The sequence below is a fragment of the Excalfactoria chinensis genome, chromosome 2, assembly GCF_039878825.1.
Source record: "Excalfactoria chinensis isolate bCotChi1 chromosome 2, bCotChi1.hap2, whole genome shotgun sequence".
NCBI lineage: Eukaryota > Metazoa > Chordata > Aves > Galliformes > Phasianidae > Excalfactoria > Excalfactoria chinensis.
Genome location: NC_092826.1, coordinates 24,082,361 through 24,104,683, shown reverse-complemented (window position 1 = coordinate 24,104,683; position 22,323 = coordinate 24,082,361). Strand labels below are relative to the sequence as shown.

The following is a 22,323-nucleotide window of genomic DNA, read 5'->3' as shown; positions in this document are numbered from 1 at the left end:
TAATAAGCAGAGCTGTACAATTTTCTGTGCTGTTGTCACAGTGAACGTGGTGCATTTTAAAAACAACACAACTGAATGTGGCGTTTAATATCCATAAAAATTAAGGTACTAAAATTCATCTTGATGGAGGGAAAGATTAGAACAAATTACATTAGAAAATCTCATCTATTAGCAAAGACACACATCTGGTGTGTATTCTTATGCACATATATCTGAACAGAAAGGGATGTATTCACCAGGCATTGGAGACCTATAATGCAGATGGCAATAATGTGTATGAGTCCCACAGATGCACACTTTCCAGGAAAAAAAGCACCTTTTCATATTTACTATCATTTTTCAGCATCTGTTCACAGCATAAATCTAATGGCTCTTTCCAGTTTTTCTTTTTCCAGAAAGGAAATACTACCTCAATATGGTAAATGTGTACAGTTTTAGCTGTTACTTTTTTACGGTCTTTTACACAGAGATACAAAGCATAAAACACATTTTACAAGCTTATATCATCATGCACTGAAAAGACAGTAGCTGCACTCTTTTTTTGCAAGCTGAAAACTAAGTCCACAAACATAGCTGTCACACTTGTAAAATCAGTTGCACCAAATACTTCCTAAGTTCAAGAAAGCTAACTACATTTATTATAGATTTGATCAAGGCATAAAGAAAAATACAACAAAAATATTCTCTTTGTTCTGGATTTCACTATTTCCAACTGCACATGTTTATATTGCAGTTTAATGGTCTTGGATTTTGCTAAGGGTGTCTGCACTAAAAAGCAAAGCTGTTATACTTGGTCTGAAAGCCAGCCCCAGGAACAGAATAACGCACCCACCTATTCATCCTGCTTCATCCCATACTCAGGCTCTTGAACCTAAAATCCAGCTTTCTTCATGTCAGGATTGCTCAAACAGATTAAGGGAAGGTTGTGTCTGACCAATCTGGTCGCCTTCTATTAGATTATTAGATTATTCTATTAGATTAGATGCCAGGGGGGAGTCTTTTACTGAGAGAGTGGTGAGGTACTGGCACAGATTACCCAGAGATGTTATGGATGCCCCATCCCTGAAGTGTTATAAAGCCAGGTTAGATTGGGCTCTGGGCAACCTTATCTAGTACTTGATCTAGTGGCTGGCAACCCTGACTCTGGCAAGGGGGCTGGAACTTAATTGTCTTTGACATCCCTTCCAACTCAAGCCTTTCTATGATTCTATGATGAAATCACCATGTTAATTTTATCCAGAAAATCTACTTGCTGCTACTTTAGAACTTCCTATAGATTTGGTTACTTGGCATGGTTCAGAATTTGCAGGGGAAATACCGAAGGGAAATACAAGCACTTTGAGACCCAGATGCACTCAAGCTTCTTCTGGATGTGCACCACATTCCACTGACCTCTGATAGGAGTGCACAAATCAGGCTGGCACAATGAGTTTGATGGCACACTGCCTTCAAAATCCAGGTGTGGAGCCCCCAGTACAAAAAACACAGAGAGCTGTTGGAGAGGGTCCAGAGAAAGGCTGCAAAGATGATCAGAGGGCTGGAGCACCTCTCCTGCGAAGACAGGCTGAGGGAGCTGGGCTTGTTCAGCCTGGAGAGAAGAAGGCTGTGGGGTGACCTCATTGCAGCCTTTCAGTACCTAAAGGGAGCCTATAAACAGGAGGGGAGTCGACTCTTTACAAGGGTAGATAACAGCAGGACAAGGGGAAATGGTTTTAAGTTGAAGAAGGGAAGATTTAGATTGGATATCAGGGGTACATTCTTTATTATGAGTGATAAGGAGCTGGAATAGGCTGCCCAGAGAAGGTGTGGATGGCCCATCCATGGAGGTGTTCAAGGACAGGTTGGATGGGGCCCTGGGCAGCCCCGTCTAGTATTAACTGTGGAAGCTGGCAGTCCTGCCTGCAGCAGCAGGCTTGGAGCTTGATGATCATTGAGGTCCCTTCCAACCCAGTCCATTCTGTGATTCTGTGATGAAGCTGTGAACCAATCTACAAAAAAAAAGAACCGCAGATATTGTTACATGGCTTTCATGATTGCCATTGCAACACTGATTGAAAGACAATTGTGCAATTAATCTAAAAATCCAAACGCCACGCACACAATTTTATTTATACTGGAATTACTTTGTATTCTAGCTGCAATTTATGCCACATCACTTCAACGATGAATTCTTAAGTCAGTTATCTGATATTATCTGACAATGCATTTACATTTACTAAAGGCAAAAAGGGGGGGTTCCCAAAGCAGTAGTATTTTACCCTGATTTTCCCTCAGCAGTCCCTCCCACAGGGAACATCAAGTGGCCAGTTTATCTTTTTGGAACTTCTGCTTTGGTGTGCCAATAAAACATAAACATCTCACCGCAGTGCTACCATCAGGAGTCAAAGGGAGCACTCCTCTTCCCACTCCACACTTATAGGCAAGTTTGTCTGAACTCTGGCAAAAATCCTGAAGATCTGTAGAAATAAGCAACTGCCTCCATTCATCTTGTTAAAATACAATATCTTAAAATGCTGCCCAGATAAGATGTGGATGCCCCATCCCTGAAGGTGTGCAAGGCCATGCTGGGTGGGGCCCTGGGCAGCCTGATTTGATGGGCAGCAACCAGGAGGTTGGAACTAGATGGTCTTTAAGGTCCCTTCCAACTCAAGGTGTTCTATGATTCTATGAAATGTGGTAAAAACAGAGAGGTGTGTAAGTAAATCAGCGCCTAAAACGTGAATACTGCAAAGACTGCCATGAAATTATGCTTTTAGGAAACCATCAGGTACGTGTGAAAAACAAGGACCAAGTGAAAGCTGAAGACAGAGTATGTCACGCTTTCTGTCAGTATGTCCATAATGCTGCAGCATTTAGAGGGCATGAATCCTCCACGACGTTAAGAAAACTGGAAAAAAATATAGCAAAGCTTTATTAAGTAAATGCACCAGACATGTTCCAAGACACTGAAGTGAGAAACAACTGTTGTGCCTTCAGTCACATGCCACGATGCATCACACGCAACCACAGTCTCAGCACCTGGTTTCTCTCCCTTGTTATCTGATCCCTGACCACTACTGGGGGGGGAAAGGGAAGAAGAAAGCCATAGACTAGGCGATCACCACGGGCTCCTGAAATGAGCAAACGCAGCCCTTAGGGCACTGCGGTCTCAACCCGCTCCATACGGACGGCCACCACACCCGCACCGCGCTCCCGACACCTCCTCCCTGCTGACCATGGCGCGTCCACCTGGCCCAGCCCGGGAAGCTCTCGGGGACGGGAAGCCACTCCTCTCCCTGGCGCTAGAAGCAGAAGGAGGCGGGCTGAGGTGGGGCACGAGCGGCGGGAGCAGTAGGGTTGGGGTGCTGCGAGTCTGTTGCGCCCGGTAAAAACACGGCGCGGCCGGCCCGGGAGAGAGGACAGCGCGGAGCCGGCCTCAGCTGCTCCCCGCGGCGCACTACGAGAATGAGCGGCGGGGAGGGAGGCGGCCGGGCGGACGCCATCAGCAGCGCGCTGCCCGCCATCTCCTCCAGCAAGCTGCCGGACCTGCGCTTCCTCAGCCGCGGCGCCTACGGCACCGTGTCCGCCGCTCGCCACGCCGACTGGAGGGTCCCGGTGGCCCTCAAGTGCTTGCAGGGGCCGCTGCTAGACAGGTAGGGGAGCGGGCACGGGGTGGGAGAGGGCTGAGCAGCTCCGGTGCTTCCTCTGTGTCGGCTGTTGGGAAGGGCGGTGTGAGAACGCAGCTTCTGCCAGCGTCAGGTATCTTCTTTGTCTCACAGTGCTAAGAGAAGCTAATTTAAAGTAGTAGGCATGGGACCGTGTTTCCTGTAGGCGCTGACACTCCATAGAAGGGTGCAGCAGGGAACAGTTTTTCAATTAATCTGCCCCCTTCGCCTTCTATAATGGCATTTTTTCCCATATCGGTGCTAGTTTGCTTCTCCTTATGGTGTTGTTTCTAGTTTCCGGTTTAGGTGTCTTTCATCTTTACTACCTTAGGTTTCTTTGATCTAGTTTTAGGCAGTTAGGAGAAATAGCTTCGCGCAGGCATTGCGAGCGTGCCCACATTCAGCAGTGCGACATGGGTGTGGGTAAAAACTTCTGAGCTGTTCCTCAGTTGTTGTGTTTCGGTTTCCCCCTGAAAGACTGCGAATGAGCTCACAAAACTTCTGGTCTTGTGACCGAGTTGCTATGAGGGGTTTGGTAGTTTAGGACAGCTATGTGTATACAGGCCCTTATCTCTGACATCTTGCCAGAATCTCAGCTGTGTTTTTAGGCAGAAGTATTATGTTCTCTGCTGTTAAATTTAGTGATGTTTTTCTAATTTCAGTCATTACTTACAGCAGGGCCAGCTGAGAGCTGCTGTTTTCTGTGCTTGTGTGGGCGTTACACAGTGCCCTTGGTGAGCAGGCAGGTGTAGTGAATTCCATGCACAGGGATAAACCTCCAAGTGTTGCAACCTGCTTCCTGGTTACAGCAGAATCCCATGCCGATGTGCCTCATGATCTTGGAAAACCCCTGACTTTCTCAAACCTAGTTTGTGCTATAGAGAGAGAGGAAGGGAGCAGAGCTTGTTGTCCCTTGTTTTTCCTGAAGCGAGCCTTTTTACTTGGATCACTTCCTGTACTTTCTCATAATAGATGGTTGTTGTTTTTTTTTTCCATCACGTAAACAAGGTTTGACAGTCAGCCTTAGTTTAACATACCTCCATATTACCTATTCTTTCCATAAGCTACAAAGTCTGAATTGGTGAAGGTGCATCAAATTCATGCATGTAAAAAGGTTTGACTGTAAGAAAGAACATTCACACCACAAAATCTAGGTGTCCAAGCATTGTGAGATCAGTTTCTGTTCCTTGGGCCATCAAGTGTTTTTTTTTCCAGAGGGCAAGTCAAGCAGGGGCACATCTGAAGGAATAATTAAGATGAAAATGTAACGTGATTGGTCATTCAGAAACTGAAGGTGTGTCCCTTTAAAGTATTATTTTAGCACAAAGCAGTGTCATAGTGCTCTAAAACAGCTAGAAAGGTATAAGGTAAGCATTAGTATGCCACTGTAAACACTCTGTATTTGAAGGTGGGCAGTAAGACAAGTAAGACGGAATGTGGAAGCTGGACTGTATGCTTGTTTACTGGAGCTGTGGATGAAATGCAATTGCTTAGTTTCCCAGTGTTGTAAGCAAGGTAACCTTACTTGTTGGTTTTCTTTTTAAGTGATAGAAACCACCTTCTAAAAGAAGCAGAGATACTGCACAAAGCCAGGTTTAGTTACATTCTGCCAATCTTGGGAATTTGCAACGAGCCTGACTTTCTGGGGATTGTAACGGAATACATGGCAAATGGATCGCTGAACCAGCTCTTACATGGGGTAAGTGTTCTCACAGTCTTCAAGTACAGCATCTGGTTGTTTTAGGTGCTGTGGTTTCCATTCTTAAGGGAAATACTATAGTAAGTGTATTATTAATATTACAAATTGAAGGACAGTCACTCTTACTAGTAGTTTTTGTTGCTCAAGTAGGCCTTGTGTATCACAAAAAGGCAGGCAGACTTAGTAGATGTTAGTTATTTCACTTTTTCCTTTAATGCCGTGATCTATATCACAAGCTAAAGGATGAATTACTGTATAAAATCTTTGTTTTCTAATGGGAAACTGAAATACTTACTTTAATTTGGATTTCAGACCGAGTGTTACTGTCAGCATTGTTGACCTGTGCTGAGCTCTCAGCTGTTCCCATTTCCTTGGTCCAAGCATTCACTGTTGCTGCTCTAAAGCTCCTGCAGCTGTTGCAACAGCACTGCAGCCTCTTCTGTATACTTTATTAGTACCTGGTTGTGCCTTACAGAGTTCAGCTATACATTAGTGTCAGAATAATTTTTATGATGTTAGTTTTCCTGTCGTTTTGTTGTTGTATTTGTATTTCTGAAGGTAGCATTTTGTGCTTAGTTTCACTATGGTTTCCCCTCCTTCTCCTAGCATCAGCTGGAGAAATGATTCTTGCCTTTCTTTGTGCAGTATCAATAGGTTACTGGTTTCACATGGGAGTTAATTTGTAATTCTTATAATTATGAATAATATGGTAAGTGTCCTGTTAAGGCATGATAAATAGCACTCATCAACTACTGAATGAATGCTAGTGAATTGCTATGTTTATGTATTTGTTTTTAACAAACAATATCAATGTGCAGTTAATGTAATGCAAGTTTTAAAAAGATTACTGCTTGTCCAACTCACTTTCTTCTTATAATGAAAGCTTTTATGCTATCTTCCGTGTCGGTATATTCTGGTTTTTTGGTTTTTTTTGGCAGAAAGATATGTATCCTGACATTGCCTGGTGCCTGAGATACCGCATTCTTTATGAAATTGCTTTGGGAGTGAACTATTTGCACAACATGAATCCTCCACTGCTGCACCATGACTTGAAAACCCAGAATATTTTATTGGATGATGAGTTTCACGTCAAGGTAGAGTTATCTAGTACTGATGTTCTTCAGCACCCTGAATGAGCCAAAGTGTTTATTTACAGTAGAAGAGTGAGGTCGTGGCTATGGAGAGGGGTTATAGTTGTATGCTAGATGTTTTACTTGTATCCTTGCAGACAGAACTTAGATTTTATTATTTTTTTTAAAACTCTGTTTTGCTCAAGTGTGGATCTGATCCAACTAAAAAGATGATATTATGAACCATAATATGAACTGCTTGCGGCATAGAAGTTTGTATGAAGTTGCTTTCAAACTTAAGGAGAGTAGATTTTAGTTTAGGAAAAAGTCATTTACCGTGGGAATGAGGAGATGCTAGAACAGGTTGCCCAGTGATGCCTCGTCCCTGGAGACTTTAAGGCCGGGCTTAACCAGGCTCTGAGCAACCTGACCTAGCTGTGGATGTTGTTGTTCATTGCATAGAGCTGGGCTGGATGATCTTTAAAGGTCCCTTGCAGCGTAGAGAATTCTATGGTTCTGTATAGTTGTTATTGAATAGCAGTGATGCTTTCTGATGCCAGCTTTCCCTGGTAGCTATGCCTGTAAGAATGTGTAAAATGTAACTCTGAAACTTGGACTTGCTGAGAGATGGCTCTTACAAAGCTCCTAGAGCAAGCAAGCACGTATGAAGTAGTAGTACTAGTTCAAAACTTCAGTTGTGCCTTTTAGAGTATCACTGCCATTATGTGAAAAAGAGATTAAAAGAACTTCTTGCAGAAGCTATGTGCTTATTTAATTGCAAGAGACTTTTTTGAAATAATTGAAAATTTTGTCTGTATTTAAAATTGGTAGAATGTACTATTCAAAGTAAGTGAGAAATAAGAGATATCTTCATACTAGAATGGCTTCTGCTTCAGTGATTTCTGTTTGATTAATCTTTCTGACTTTCTAGTCCTTTGAGCAAATATCAAAGACACAGTGCCAGCCTCTTCCTTCTCCACTGCAATGAAGTTTTCCTTGGCAGCAGGGCAGCTTACACAGCTTTCCCTTTGCTCACTCCCTCAGCAGCTCACACCTCCTCCCACTCAGCTGTGCCAGTATCGCCATCTCTCAAGCTTCCTGATAAACCTGACTAGGAACTGGCCCAAGTAATCCACAGAATCCAGTTTTTTTAACCCCTAGCAACACTGGTGCATTCTGGTGCTCTGCCTGACCACATACAAACAGTTGCTTTGCTTAGAGCACTTTGGGTGAAGTGTGATTGGTCTAGTATTAAATGTGAAGGTTGGCAGCCCTGCCTGCAGCAGGGGGCTTGGAGCTTGATGATCACTGAGGTCCCTTCCAACCCAAGCCATTCTATGATTCTATTCTGTGATTCTTTTAATTTAGGACAGCTGATAAGAAATTGAATGAAAGTTATCACACGTGCTGACCTGGAAAAGTATTGCATGTATATGAATGTAACACAATTCATAGTCTGTTTCTGACTGTACTAGATCTACTGAATGAGCAATATAACCTGACTAGCTGCAGCTTGATATGACTGAGCCGTAGAGGGAAAAGGATATTGTTTATGCCCTCCAGAAAGTTTGTTTCAGTTATCTTAAGTACTCACAGAGACATCTTGAAAATTATTTTACTCTAATAGAAATTCTGAAAAAGCCCAGAGTTTATTTCTGGCATTTTCCTTTGCAGAAAGGTGGAGGGAGTTTCATTTGTTTAGCTTGGAGAACAGAAGATTCTAGGAAGACCTCGTTCTGCCCTTCCCATTCTTGAAGGGAGCGTACAAGCCAGTGGGGTACCAATGTTCTACACAGTCTAATAGCAGTAGGACAAAGAGGAATTGTTTTAAACTGAAAGAAGGAAAATGTAGGTTGGATGTTAGGAAGAGATTTTTTTAGTCAGTGGTGAGGCACTGGAACGGGTTGCCCAGAGAAGTTGTGGATTCCCCATCCCTGAAGGTGTTGGAGGTCATGTTGGGTGGGGCCCTGGGCAGTCTGATCTAGTGGGTTGCAAGCCTACTTAGAGCAGAGTGTCTGGAGCTGGATGATCTTTAAGGTTGTTTCTGTCCTCAGCCATTCCATGATATATAACTTTCTCCCCTGGATGCTGGACACTGGGAGCTCTGCTAGCAGTTTTATTCTTCCATCTGTGCAGCTCTCCACCCATAACCTGGTCATACGTCTTGATCATGATTTGCGGTTGTCTGGGAACAAAAACTGGTGGTTGGTGACCCTGCCCATAGCAGGGGGGTTCAAACTAGATGATCATTGTGGTCCTTTTCAACCCAGGCCATTCTATGATTCTTTGATTTGGGACAGATTTCCACAAGGGATTCCACAGCCACGGAGTATAGGAACCTTCCTTAAAAGAACAACAGGATAGGGCAGTGCTGTAGGAGTGACATGAGTCACGAACTGGGAATGTTTTCTGAAGTGAAGCTGGTGTTTCCTGTCTCTAAAGCAACTGCATACTTTATGTCAGGTTAAGGACTGCAAACAACCAGTTCTTTCAGATGTATTTCAGGAATTTATAACAGGGGTTAACAGATAAATGTGGTTTTCAGAACAACTGCTCTGTCCTTCCCAGATTGCGGATTTTGGCATGTCAAAATGGCGTGTCATATCCATGTCACAGTCACGCAGTGAAACTTCCTTGCCAGAAGGAGGGACCATTGTCTACATGCCCCCTGAAGATTACAATCCCAGTCAGAAAACTCGGGCGAGTGTGAAACACGATATCTACAGGTAACCTATACTGACTTCAAGGGGACTTTGCAATCTGAATTCGCATCTGAGTTGCTGAAATTAGGTTTTAATATGTTTTCAGTAACGTAATAAGAATCTAAGCAAAGTGAATTGGGAAAGAAGAATCAACTGGTAGCTGGAATTGTAGGTTATGCATTTCTCTAGGAAACACTGTGTCAAATGTGATGCTCTAGTCATTAAACTGGAACTGTCAAAAGAGACCAAGGAGACTAGTTCCTGTGAGTGAGAATATCTGCATAAGGTGTAAGGAAGAAAGAAACTGTTCATTAGCTCAGTTCACACACCTTTGAAATTTGTATGCATTAACATTATTTGCAGAATGTTTTGGGAAGGAAGATTTTTTTTTTTAATTATTATTTTTATTTATTTATTTATTATTTGAAGGGAGTTAAGAAAATAAAGAGTAATGGATTTAGAGGAGTTACAGAGATCTCTTGTCTGTGTCTCCGAATAGAGAGCCATCTCCTGAAGAAATAATTTACTGTAAGAAGGTTCGGGTAGATTTGCTTCATTCAGCTCTGAGTCATAGCTGAAAGTAGTAGAGTTGTGGTCACCTGTACAACTAAATAGAATGGCTCTTAGGATGTTAAGAGTTATGATCAGCTAATTTGAAGAAGGTTGGATAGCTCAAAGGTTATTTGAGCAATTGTGGAAGAGGAGGATGAGGGGGAGACTTTATTGCTCTCTTCAAATACCTGAAAGGTGATAACAGGGAGAGCAGAGTTGGTCTCTTCTCCCTGGTGACTGGTGACAGAATGAGGGGAAATGGCCTCAAGTTGTGCCAGGGGAGGTTTTGGTTGGATATCAGGAAAAACTTCTTTACAGAAAGGTTGTTAAGCACTGGAATAGGCTTCCCAGGGAGGTGGTTGAGTCACCATCCCTCAGTGCGTTTAAAAACCATTTAGATGTGGTGCTCAGGGACATGATTTTAGAAGAAGGTTGTTAGAGTTAGGGTAGTATGGTTAGGCTGCGGTTGGACGTGAAGAACTTGAAGGTCTGTTTCAACCTGTGCAATTCTGTGATTCTATATTATTTCAATAAGGGTTGGTAATCTAAAATAACGTCTTCTATACTTTTTGCACTTTAAACAGTTTTGCAATTATTATATGGGAAGTGATGTCAAGAAAACACCCATTTGAAGGTAAGGCCATGTTTTCTTGTAATTTATTTTTCTGGCTTTAGGTGTAGGCTGTACCAGTGACCTGGATTCCTCAGAACTTCATTTTAGGGATTGCTTCATGACAATCCTATTTGTGAACCTGTTCAAGAAGTAACCGAGTTACTTCTCAGATTTGACTCTTTTTCAAATTATAACACTGATAAGAAAAAATGTATTTTGAATTCTTTTCGTTTAAAAGACGAAAGCTTTATTTTGGTGAAATGTAAATATTACGACTGCAATCTTAATTATTCTTCCTACAGTAAGCTGTTTATTTTGCATATATTTCTAATGAAAGCACGATGTCTATTTTGACAGAAGTTATAAACCCCTTGCAGATAATGTATAGTGTGTCACAAGGACAGCGACTAGACTTAAGTGAAACAAGCTTATCAATGGACATTCCGCATCGAGCTCTTGTCATAAGATTGATAGAGAATGGATGGGCACAAAACCCAGATGAAAGACCATCGTTCTTAAGTAAGTTTACTTTGCAAAATGAATACTGTTCTTAAAATTGCCAGCTTTTTGTCTCATCTAGTACATATAGAGTAAGGGTGTAGTCAATAAGTGGAGATGACAAAAATGTCAAAAAATACATCTCTGCTCAGTCAGACTGTGTGCAGTTCTTGTCTGGTTCCATCATATGTATCAACTAATTTTTATGAATGGAATTACATGTGCCATAATATCAAGTTGTTAGTTGGAGTCTCCTACATGTGCCATCTCTAATTTTCCTGTAAACCAAACCATGGTTTGTTTAACCTATTGTGCTTTTAAAGATATATATATGTATATATATCCATTTTTACAATATTCTGTTATTGTTGAAGGGAATATTTTATTTATTTACTTATTTTCAGAAGAGGGAGGAGAATGAGTGAAACACATAAAGTGAGTACTGTGGGTTTTGTAAGAGCTGGCAAAGCAGCAAGTCATTGCACATCAGATGAGCTACTGTAACTTCACTTTATTTTTGTATGTTTGCATGGATGAATGTTTTTCACTCGAACTTTAATTGTTGAGGCCACACAGGTACCTTTTCCTTGTATAGTTTCTTGTCTATTTATAGGTATCTTCAGCCTTTTTCCAATGAATTATGTACTTTAGAGCTGAAGATTGAAGAGTGAGCTTGCAGAGATTAGCATGGCATATTGTTAACTAGAGAAGTTCTGTTTTGAAATCAAACCTGGGTTTGTTATACTTAACAAGCGTATTTGGTGTACGCTGAGCCTAGATATACTCCCCATACCACTTTCTCCCTAATATGAAAAGCTACTAAATATTTTTGTGCTTTCTGGCTCTTGTGTGCAACAGCAGCTCTATAAAAACATAGGCTGAAAGTCATCACTGAGTTTCAGTTGTGAAATCTTCTCGTTACGGTTGGCGTAGTCACCAATAGAATCATAGACTGTCTAGGTTGGAAAAGAACTTCAAGATCATTCAGTCCGACTGTCAGTATGATCTGTTCCCATCAGTAAACCATGTCTCTTTGTACCATGTGTAAAATCTCCGTGGTATGAAAGGAGTATTTCATCCGTCCTCTTTATCAACAGCAATTATAGTATCTTATTTTTTCTTTTTTCCTAATCCTTTTATTCTTGGTACAGACAATGTATTTCTTTATCTGAATGCTCACGTTTCAGTCTTCTAGCTTTTGCTGTATTCTACCCCAAGAGATGGGTCTTCAAACTCGATCAGATACATATAAGTGCTTTTGAAAAGATTTTTCTTTCACACAGAATGTAATGTTTTAATTTGAAGCAATGCTTTAAAATGGCTTATTAGCCTTGCAGCCGATCTTCTTGATTCTTGCTTCTCTGCTGCCATCAAGGCTTTAGTTCTCCTACTACCTCTTAGCTATCAACTATAATTCAGAATCTGGACCTAAAAAAATAAAGTTGCCTTAGAGTTCAGCAGTATTTGAGAGGAAGCTGGGAATTCTGGATTTGCTTAACAGTCATCTGCTAAGCTTTTAGGTTCTTTTTTGAAATAAACCTATGAGTCGTATGTTGCTCCTCACAAGTAGAGAGGACAGTAATCCAAGCACCTCATTTGAAGATTTGCTGAATGAAAGCTTGTTATTTTTAAACCCTTTAGAAAACTTGAGTTTACTAGAAAAATGCTAATCAGACAGCTGAGGAATAAGTGGTTGTCACTCTTTGGACCAGTTTTGCAGAAAAATAGAACCAAACAAAATGCAACCAAACAGATCTATCATCTTCATGTTCAAAGCTTGCAGTTCAAAATTAATTATTTGTCCACTTTTGAAGCATCTTTAACTTTGCCATTAAAAATATTTTCTGAAATGTTTACTTATTTTCGTATGAGTCTGGTTTATATGGTATTAAATCATGGACTGTTTAATTTATTTTTTTTTTCTATAAGTAAATCTATTTATAGTATTTTTAAAAATAAAGTAAGTAGACATGTCACAGTACTTCCTTTAGTATTCTTGCTTGTATATGTCTGTTACTCAAAATAAAATGACAGCCCAAGTCTGTGGTCACATAGGAGGAGTAATTACCTGAGGTAGATGTACAGTACGAACTGTCTTTGGCTCTGTGCAGTACCTGAATTAATGTGGTCTTTGAAGAGAACATGCATTGCTTTCCCTTTACTATCGTAAAAAGAATGAGGAAGTTAGAAATATTTTTCAAAATTAAGGGAAGTGAAGTTCACTGATTGGGAAATTTTGAATCACCACAGCACAGGGAAAAAGAAAGTAACACCCAGCTTCTCCCTCCATCCCCCCTCCCTTCCTTTTTAAATATGCTTAAAATAGAAATGTTTTGTTAACTCATCTGTTCCCCTTATAAAGAAGGGACAAAGGCTACTTATTCCCTTGTTTCTGCATAGCTTTGTAGTTGTGTTGATTCTGCGGTCTTAGAGCATGTACCTGCAGTTTAATTAAAATCAGTAAAAACAGTCCTAGGACTTCGTTGTGAAAAATGGAGTCCCAGATTCTGTGTGAGCTGATGCAAGGAGAACGAGAATCCCACTACTGAATGTATGTCTTGAAAGTGCCAGTTAAACAAGGTCTAATCTGGGAGAACTACAGTGAAACAGTAAAAAAACTATGGTTAAAAACAATAAAAATACATCAATAAGATGCAATGCTGCAGGTTCCTACTACAGTAAATGGATTTTGATGAATGAGTGGAGTTCATAGAAAGTGCACTAGAAGATGTTACCTGTTGTTATCCTTTCCTGAGGTTTGAGCACAGCTTCAAGGAGATATTTGTGTAATATCCACCTCAAAATTTGAAATATTTTATTTTGGAAATCCTGTAGCATTGGGAAATGAGGGCCCATCACATAGACTGTCTCTTGATTATTAAACTGTCATATGGCTTCCTATGCAAGCAGATGATGTTAGCTTCTGCCTCTATTGAGCTTGCAGATACCATCACTTGACTTATCCAGTGAATACAGTGCTTTGACTATCACCATCTGCCCTGGTGACAGATCTCCACAGCAGCTCTTCCAGATATTGCAGTGGAGTCTTGTTTGTTTTCCTCCAGTAATTCTTTGCACTTCTGCTGGAATGGGAGTAAAGCTACCCATCCTGAGATCTTGTGTATTTGATCCTGCTTGGCAGACTAAACTTGCTGAGTCTGTCCTGAAATATAGCAAATCTGTTAATCTGTCCATTCCAGGAATGCAAGACTTTGAGTTTGGCACAGACCTACATTTTTTTCAACCAAGCTGCTGAGAAAGACAGGTCAGAACAGGGTTTGTTTTGGTGATGTGAGACTGTTGTAACAGGTGAAAACAAGGGACTTCTTTTCAGCAACATAAGTAGTTCCATATGATAAGTAAATAAATAAATGTAAGAAAGTAGCTTTAGCAATGTGAAAACTTGATTTCCACATTACACCATTTAGCAAATCATCTTTCTTTGTTTAGAATGCTTAATAGACCTTGAACCAGTCCTGAGAACATTTGATGAAATAGCTATCCTGGAAGCAGTAATTCTCTTAAAGAGATCAAAGGTAAGTCACTTTTGTTACAGTCATGACTGATTAAAACAAATTGGCATCTTTGCTTTTCTTTGCTAAGAGAGATATAATATTTGACATTTCCTCTAGTCTTGCATCAGACTTAAACAAAGCAAAATTCAATATGATGTAATATATCTCTTTCAGTCACAGTATGAATCACGGTGTATCCACAAGAGTGGACAAAAAGTGTTTGTGGAGAAAACATCTCTAAATATACCACTGAATCCCCAAGAGGTAAATTTTGGGTTTTGAATGTGGTTTTTCCCTTGTGTGTCAGAATCATTAAGATCTTGAGAACTTTAAAAGGGGATTGTCCTAGTGGGGGTGGTTCTGCAGTTTAGTTTCCTGTGCACTAAAGAGCAGTTTAACATTCACTGATTGAGATGGAATGCAAAATGTTCATAGCTATATTATGCTGGTTAAGTAGAAATAAGGTCATGTTCAGTATATCTTATAAGTGTGGGAAAGCCATTCCTTTGAGGAATCCAGCAGTGTCTGTAGGTTAGATTGGAACTGATTCTCTCATGCTCCCTTATGCTTCTGTGTCACCTGCTTATATAAAATCATATAGATTTAAAAATAAATCTTAGTACTTAAAATGCTGCTTCTTTTGATTCTTACCAGTGGTTAAACTTGTATACAAAATTACTGTCAGCTTTGGATAACATTTTTTTGAGCACAGCCTCAAGGAGTTGTTTGTATAATATCTACCTCAAAAAGTATTTAATTGCATTGTCGTTTGTGTATTTAGAGCATAGGTGGAAGAAAGTGATGGGAAGGGGCTCTGCAAATCATTAAAAACTTTGTATTTATTTAATATGCAGTTATTTAATAAATGTATTAATATTAATTGGGAAAATTTCAGGAAACATCTGCTTCCATACGCTGTGATGCACTTCCTCTTCGGAGTATCTCTCCAGATATATCACAACTCAAATCTCATACCCAGTGTAATATCCTCTCATCAGGTAATACTCATGACTCATATAAATTTAATTTGCCATTGTAGCTGCCATTGTGCCATTGCATTTGCATAGTAGAATCATAGAATGGCTTGGGTTGAAAAGAACTGCAGTGATCATCTAGTTTCGACCCACCTGCTATGTACAGGGTTGCCAACTACCAGACCAGCTGCCCAGAGCCACATCCAGCCTGGCCTTGAATGCCTCCAGGGATTCCGCAACCTCCTTGGGCAACCTGTTCCAGTGTGTCACCACCCTCAGTGTGAAAACTTCCTCCTAATATGTAACCTAAACCTCCCCTGTCTCAGTTTAAAACCATTCCCCTTTGGCCTCTAGATAACTGGATGTCTGTCTGTGTCAGAAAAAGAGATGTTTTTTTATTACTGTCGACTTAGTATTCTGAAAAATGAATGGATTTTAGCTCATATTTTCTGTTTCTGTCACTTTGAGGAATCCTCATAACATTGATTTTCCTATTGAAGGCTCATGAGTGCAGCAGTACCTTTTTTTTTGTCTTATTATCTTGGTAGTTCAGTTAAGCACTTGTGAAGTATTTCTAAAAATAAAAAGGCTAAACATCTTGAGGTGTTTCTGCAGCTGAGTAAACAGAAAATTTCTAATCTAGGCCCACCTCTAGATCATTTCTCATTCAACAAATAAAAAGGTTTCAGTAAACAGAGATTGGCTCGCAGAAGTATCTGTACATATCTTTTATTGCTATTACCTCATATGACCCTTTATTGTCTTTACCATGAAGGTGATCAAACGCTTCAGCAGGCTTCCTAGAGATGCAGTTGATGCCCCATTCCTATCAGTGTTCAAGAGGCATTTGGACAATATCCCCAATAACAGTCTTTAACTCTGAAGAGGTCAAGCAGTTGATCTTTGAAGTCCCCTTTCTTGAAATGATTCTATATTATAGAATTGTATTATTCTTTCAAGTCATACATCTGTATGTATGCCACTTTCTATGACTTATATCTGTGCTGGTACATTCTTCAAAAGAAATTATTTTTCCATATACTTCTTAGTCATTCTTAGAATTTGGAAAGCTGTACATCAGTTATGCTTAACACAGCTAAGTGTCTAAGTGTGCCTCCTGGGCTGTCAAGTTAGTTCTTTAATAATCACAGGCGTTCATTTCATAAAAACAGTTTTATAAAACAATCAGGTACAAAGTATGTATTGTTACTTTGTCAGTATCTTCATCAGATAGTTTTACATTGGAAAGCAAGAGTCTTCTTTCTTTCTTTGCCAAAATTAGATATAATTGTGTCAGGTAAAAATCTGTTCCCGGGTAGCTGCTGGCAAGAAATGAGTTTGGCAAGGCATTAAGTCAGAAATTAATGACTGTAGGTTTGTTTCCTTTTTTTCTTCTGGTAATACTTTAGGAGTCTTTGTAGAAACTTGTTCCTTCAGAGTTAGGAAGTCTTCCAACTTGCATCCTTTATGTTTTTTAGCCAGCTTCTGAGCACCTGCTCTTGGTTGTTGCTTTAGGCTTAAGTAGCTCTCTTCCCTTTTTTCCCATGGGTCGTAGGGAGAGTAACCCCCTTACTACACTTTCTTTTGCTAGATAAACTGAATAAGCTCTGTTAAAGAATAATCTACTCATTCCTCAACTCAAAATCACAAGGCCTCATATAAAGTCTAGATCTGGTATTTATGCTACCATGTTTCCACTTCTGTTATTTTTGTGTCAACTGTATCTGTGTCTGCCTAGAGATCTACAACAGTCTGTCCCAGCAGAGCTTTCTAAAATCCTTTTCTAAAGCTCTTTTGCTCATAACAGTTCTCTCCTTATGTTCTCTCACTCATGCAAGAGATAATATCTGCTGCATCACAGTGCATAGATGTGTCCCACTTACTTTTTCTGCCCTTCATGAAATAAAATACTAGTTACTGTGAGTTCTAGTCCATTTGGAATTTTCCTATTCCTGCTCTTTGTCCTTGCAGCCATATGCTTCCACAGGTCAGCATTCTGATGTAGGCTTACACTTTCAGAATTCCCCGTTTGTCAGGTAGCTGTAAATCCCAAGTTGTGTGTGGAGATACATCTTATTGCATTTCTAGATGTTGTCATGGTTTGGCTTAGCCCAAACCCCGTGACAATGGGGTGAAAGGATCCATGGACCCACGCCCCAGGAAAGGAAAGGTAGAGAAATGTACCTGGATGAAGGAAAATGTTGGCAACAAGCTAAGGAAAAGAAATTTACTAAATAAAGTAGTGGAATGTAAGCCAACACAATATAATACAACACGACTGGATTTGAAGCTAGTAAATAAAATGAGGAGGAGACAGTTTGCGTAACTGAAGTCCTTACTCTGATGCTGTAGGCGAAACGGAAGGGAGCAAAGAGGGAAGTTTTGTGACTCCCAGTCAGTTTTATTTTTCCCTCACAACAGAGAACAGAAACCGAAAAATAAAGTCTTCCGGGAGTTGTAGTTCATTCTTCTCTTCTGAGACAAAGAGTCCAGAAATACTGACAATCCACAGAACTGCAGCATTAACTCTTTTATCTCCCAGCGTACTGCATGACATGGGATCTCGATGAGAAACCGTCAAACCATGACAGGCGCTCATCTGAATTTCTATATCTGTGTTTCTTGTTCATAGTTAACATCTTCAGAGCTTCTTGTCAAGTGACACTTGGAAAATCTGTAATGAGAACTGTAGGGAGAGTTAGGTATATGCCCTGTAATTTGTTTCTTATCAGCTATTTTTTATCTCTTTTCCTGCCCTTCTGCATCTTTTTTTCTGCTATAAAAATCTTAAAATAGAAACTATTAGGCTTGCAACCTAATACGTACCCTCCTTTAACCTTCCTTAAAAAGTAAATGCAAAGCTTTCTTGAAAGTATATGCTGCTTCAGAAAACTACCAAAAGCTTCTATTCATGTACCTCTGAATGTCACCATTGATCTTTGTATTTTTTTCCTTCACCTGAATCTTTTTTTAATCTTATCTTTGATCTTTGTTATGCTACCAACATTCATCAAAATAAATTAGCTTTCACACTGACTCGCAGCTACCTCTCCAAACATTTCAAATAATTATTTTGTTCTTCCAGTCTGCGCATCAAATGTCTGTCCAGCGGAGCTCCAACAGTTCACACCTACTGCATTTATTGTGTCAGTGTTATTTCAAGTTAAGACCCTCAGAACCACTATCAAGCCCTGGTTAAAGACGAGGGAGAGAAATGTGCTCAGAACACAGTTGGAATGAATGGTGTACTGTATTTGAAGTGAATTTAGGGTGTTAATGTCTTGTTTTATGAACATGTTCTAAGTACAGTTAGTATTTTATGAATATAATGAACCTAGACATATTACAGCTTTGGGTTTTGTTTTGTTTTTAACTTTAAGATGGAGATTCTGGTGCTCCACATTCTCTCAGCTGTCAGACTGTGGATGAAAATCTCTCCGTAACTCAAAGCGCCAAACCGTTTGTGCATCCATGCGGTTGCCTTCCCTCATCTGAAAAGAATATTTCAGTTGCCTCACATTCTTCATCATGTGTGCTACAGACATCACCAATTTCCTCAGGTATAGCAAATTTAATTCCAGGTCCCACATAGTGAATATGTATATGTACAAAGGAGAAAGTGGGCCTGTTTTTATCTTGGAAATGGAAAGAAAGCATGCCATAAATTATTTCTGTGATTCTTCAGCCATCTATACAGAATCTTGGATTTACTGTGGTGGAAGACTCCTGGGAATATGAGGATATGCAACTCTTCACTGTTTAAATCCTCAGTTTAAGGAATATATGCAGGAAACTACAGAGACATTTTCACTAGACGTAAATAAAAATCCTAGTGGGAAAGTGAAGTTAGCACCTCTCTCTTTTATTACCAAGTTGGGTCATACACTAGAGCAGGTTGACTACGGAATCTGTACAAGTTCCGTTATTGGAGGTGCTCAGAATTCATTCAGAAAAGGCCTTGAGCCACTTGACTTATCTTTGAAGTTGGCACAGCTTTGAGTAGGATATGAGATGAGGTGACCTTCTGAAATTGCCTTCCAATCTAAACTGTACTGTGATTCAAATGGAAAAAGTATTCTAACCAACACATTCTGCAATCATCAGAACATTTTAAATATGAAATGCAACATAGTAGCCATGTGACTGCCTGACCAAAATGAACTTCTAAACAGCTCTGTCTTAAATCATTCTTTGTTTTATGGCACTGTTTATCATCAGATGGTTATAATATTAATTTATCTTTTTTTATTTATTTATTTATTATTCTCCCTGATCTCAGATTTTGTTTTGGAAACCATACAACAGAATGTAGCCCATCAGTGGATCCAATGTAAGAGAGAAGAAATTATTGATCAAATGACTGAAGCATGTTTGAATCAGTCGCTGGATGCTCTTCTATCAAGATTTTTACTCATGAAAGAAGACTATGAACTCATAAGTACCAAACCTACAAGGACATCGAAAGTCCGACAACTACTTGATACCTCAGATAGCCAAGGAGAGGAGTTTGCCAGAATTATAGTACAGAAGTTGAAAGATAACAAACAGCTTGGACTTCAACCTTACCCAGACATTGTATCTAATTCTCTAAGACTGCATCTTTAAATGTATTTGTTTCTGTTCGAAGCCATGTGAATATTTCTTAATACACAACTATTTGTTTCTACACAGTAATTTTTTATCTGTACTGCTTTGTCTTTACTACACGTTGGTAGAATCTCAAACAAAGACACTGGGTTTATCAAAGCTGCATTTGGTCTGTTACCAGTTGGAGTTTATTCAGAAAGCCATAAACTTGAAACTGGCGGACTGATTTTATATAAGTATTTTGTTTATATGTGACAAAGAAAAATCATTAAATTATACTTGTTTTACATATTTTCTGTTTATCTATATCCTTCCAGTTCACAGGATAAAGACAACCCAATATTGGTTCTCCCTCCATCTGGTTTTTCCTCTAGAGGAGAGAAAAAGCCATATGCTCTATTAGTCTTGTGCGTTGTGTTTATAAATAAATTCCCTTCTTCCAGCCGTACTGAGTATTCCTCTCAATGTACCTGAGAGGAACAGAAGGTATTTTTACAGGATTTTTATTGTGTTTTGTTTTGTTTTGTTTTTCCCATTTTGTTGCCAGGGCGAGCACTTCAGACCACTGCCTAAGAAGAACAAATCCAAAGAGTAAAGAGGAGTAAAGAGGAGCCTCAGGGCAAGAAGACCTTGTACTGATCATCACCGTTTCACTAAGAAATGGTACATTAGAAGGGGGGAAGCTCTAGTCTCTTACTATTTGGTTACATCTGCTTAAATTCCTCTTGAAAACAGACTATAATGAGATCTGCATATAGTTTATAGAAGGGAACCCTCAGTTGATTGTGCTCTTAAGTTCACAGTTTTGCATAAGTATTTCTCGTCTCATGCTGCTGAATTAAAGCTTCACTTTTAGTATTTACATGATGAGCAGCAGTTTGAATCTGTATGAAGCTCAAACATGCATTGTGTTGCTAAGTTGGAAGTAACGTGCCTGGGCCTCTCCTGTGTGTCAACAGAAGCAATGTGCTCAGCTCTTGGAAGGAAAATGCAGTGTCCTGACCTGCCTTAGCCTTCTCTGGACAATATCTCTGCTATCCCTTTGTTGTCTCAGGGATGGTGCTAGCATGTTGAAGCACAAACGTGACCACCTAAAAGTAAAGGTATGTGTTGGGTTTTTGTTTGTTTGTTTGTTTTAATTATTACTTAAAAGTCATTTCAGAAAGATTAGTGACTTTACTTGGGCAGCTTTAAACTCAGTAAAAAAACACTACTGATTTTAATTTGCCAGAAGACAGCACACTCCGTTGGGTGAAGCACTGGATGGATGGCCAGGCCCAAAGAGTTGTGGTCAATGGAGTTAAATCCAGTTGGCAGCCAGTCACAAGCGATGTCCCCCAGGGCTCAGTGCTGGGACCGCTTCTGTTTAACATCTTCATTGATGATCATGAAGTTGGGAGGGAGTGTTGATCTGCCAGAGGGGGGAAGGGCACTACAGAGGGTCCTGGATAGACTGGATCAATGAGCCAAGGCTAACGGCATGAGTTTCAATAGGGCCAAGTGTCGGGTCCTGCATTTTGGTCACAACAACCCCAGGCAACCCTACAGGCTTGGGGAGGAGTAGTTGGAAAGCTGCCTGATGGAAAGGGACCTTGGTGTGCTGATGGGCAGTACTGTCAGCTGGACAAGCTGCTGATCCCCAGGGATCATGTGGAACTGCAGAATAGATGGGACAGGTCCCAAAGCCATTCCAGGTGCTGTCCTCTGGTCCACACTCAGCTGAGGGGAAAGGGTATCCTGAGGCCTCTCCCTGCTTTTGTCTCTTGCAAGTCAGCAGAGAATTGGGTTGAAGTCACTAGATAATGATAAATTTGGCCTACAGAGTCAGGTTTATGCTGCTGCATTCGCCATGTATTGCCCATGTTGTGTGACATCACCTGGAGGTGCAACAGCTGCAAAACTTTATTTTATTTTTTTTTTTACCCCTAATCATTGTATGTGCACCTATATGTCTGTAAGTATTGTTCTGGCCAAAGAAATGCTGAGGCTACATGCTAGATTAAGGGTCTAGAGATCAAAATGTATGAGGAGCACTGAGGCCCCTGGGTTTGTGCAGCCCAGAGCAGAGGAGCTGGGGGGAGGCCTGATGGCGGGAAAGGGAGGTGGATGCTGTGTGCCTGAGCTGTGCAGGCTGCATGAGGGGTGTGTGGAGAAATCAGACAAATGAGTTAATACATCAGAGCCTGCCCCTGGCACTTTTGTTAATTCCAGTAATGTGAAAGAGGAAGATAATTTCTGTGTGACTGGAACACAGCATTGAGTGACTGTGACAGCAAGTCCAGAACCAGCCCAAGAGCCAGGCACAGTCACGTTGTTCATGCACAGCTTCTTCATCAGGAAGTTCAAGACTGGTGTGCCTGCTGTAATCATACTCAGTGGAGCCTGGACTGCATGTGTAGTAGTTGTAGGCTCTCAGAAAGACGGCCATCTGAAAATCTGTCTGCTTTTATCCCCGTTAAGAAAATCTTC

At 40.3% G+C, this 22,323-nt stretch overlaps 1 protein-coding gene across 2 annotated transcripts; it reads left to right on the top strand.

The window, feature by feature from the left end:
- The first annotated feature begins 3,101 nt into the window (after window positions 1–3,101).
- Window positions 3,102–20,301, top strand: RIPK2 (receptor interacting serine/threonine kinase 2). 2 transcript variants are annotated; one of them, XM_072329375.1, is made up of 11 exons: window positions 3,108–3,632; window positions 5,190–5,343; window positions 6,282–6,437; window positions 8,982–9,139; window positions 10,252–10,301; window positions 10,638–10,799; window positions 14,229–14,314; window positions 14,468–14,557; window positions 15,189–15,291; window positions 18,648–18,827; window positions 19,547–20,301. In XM_072329375.1, exons 1-11 carry the CDS (start codon window positions 3,445–3,447, stop codon window positions 19,870–19,872), a joined length of 1,653 nt encoding a protein of 550 aa, XP_072185476.1. In that variant the 5' UTR covers window positions 3,108–3,444; the 3' UTR covers window positions 19,873–20,301. The 2 variants fall into 2 exon arrangements, with proteins under 2 accessions (XP_072185477.1, XP_072185476.1); XM_072329376.1 differs by lacking the exon at window positions 6,282–6,437 and having other exon boundaries at window positions 3,102–3,632.
- The last annotated feature ends 2,022 nt before the right edge of the window (window positions 20,302–22,323 follow it).

Bases quoted from the DNA above. Each gene is read 5' to 3' on its own strand.
- RIPK2 (XM_072329375.1), top strand. From the start codon at position 3,445: ATGAGCGGCGGGGAGGGAGGCGGCCGGGCGGACGCCATCAGCAGCGCG. The intron at 3,633-5,189 runs GTAGGGGAGCGG...TTTCTTTTTAAG, and splicing joins CAGGGGCCGCTGCTAGACAG to TGATAGAAACCACCTTCTAA. The intron at 14,315-14,467 runs GTAAGTCACTTT...TATCTCTTTCAG, and splicing joins TTCTCTTAAAGAGATCAAAG to TCACAGTATGAATCACGGTG.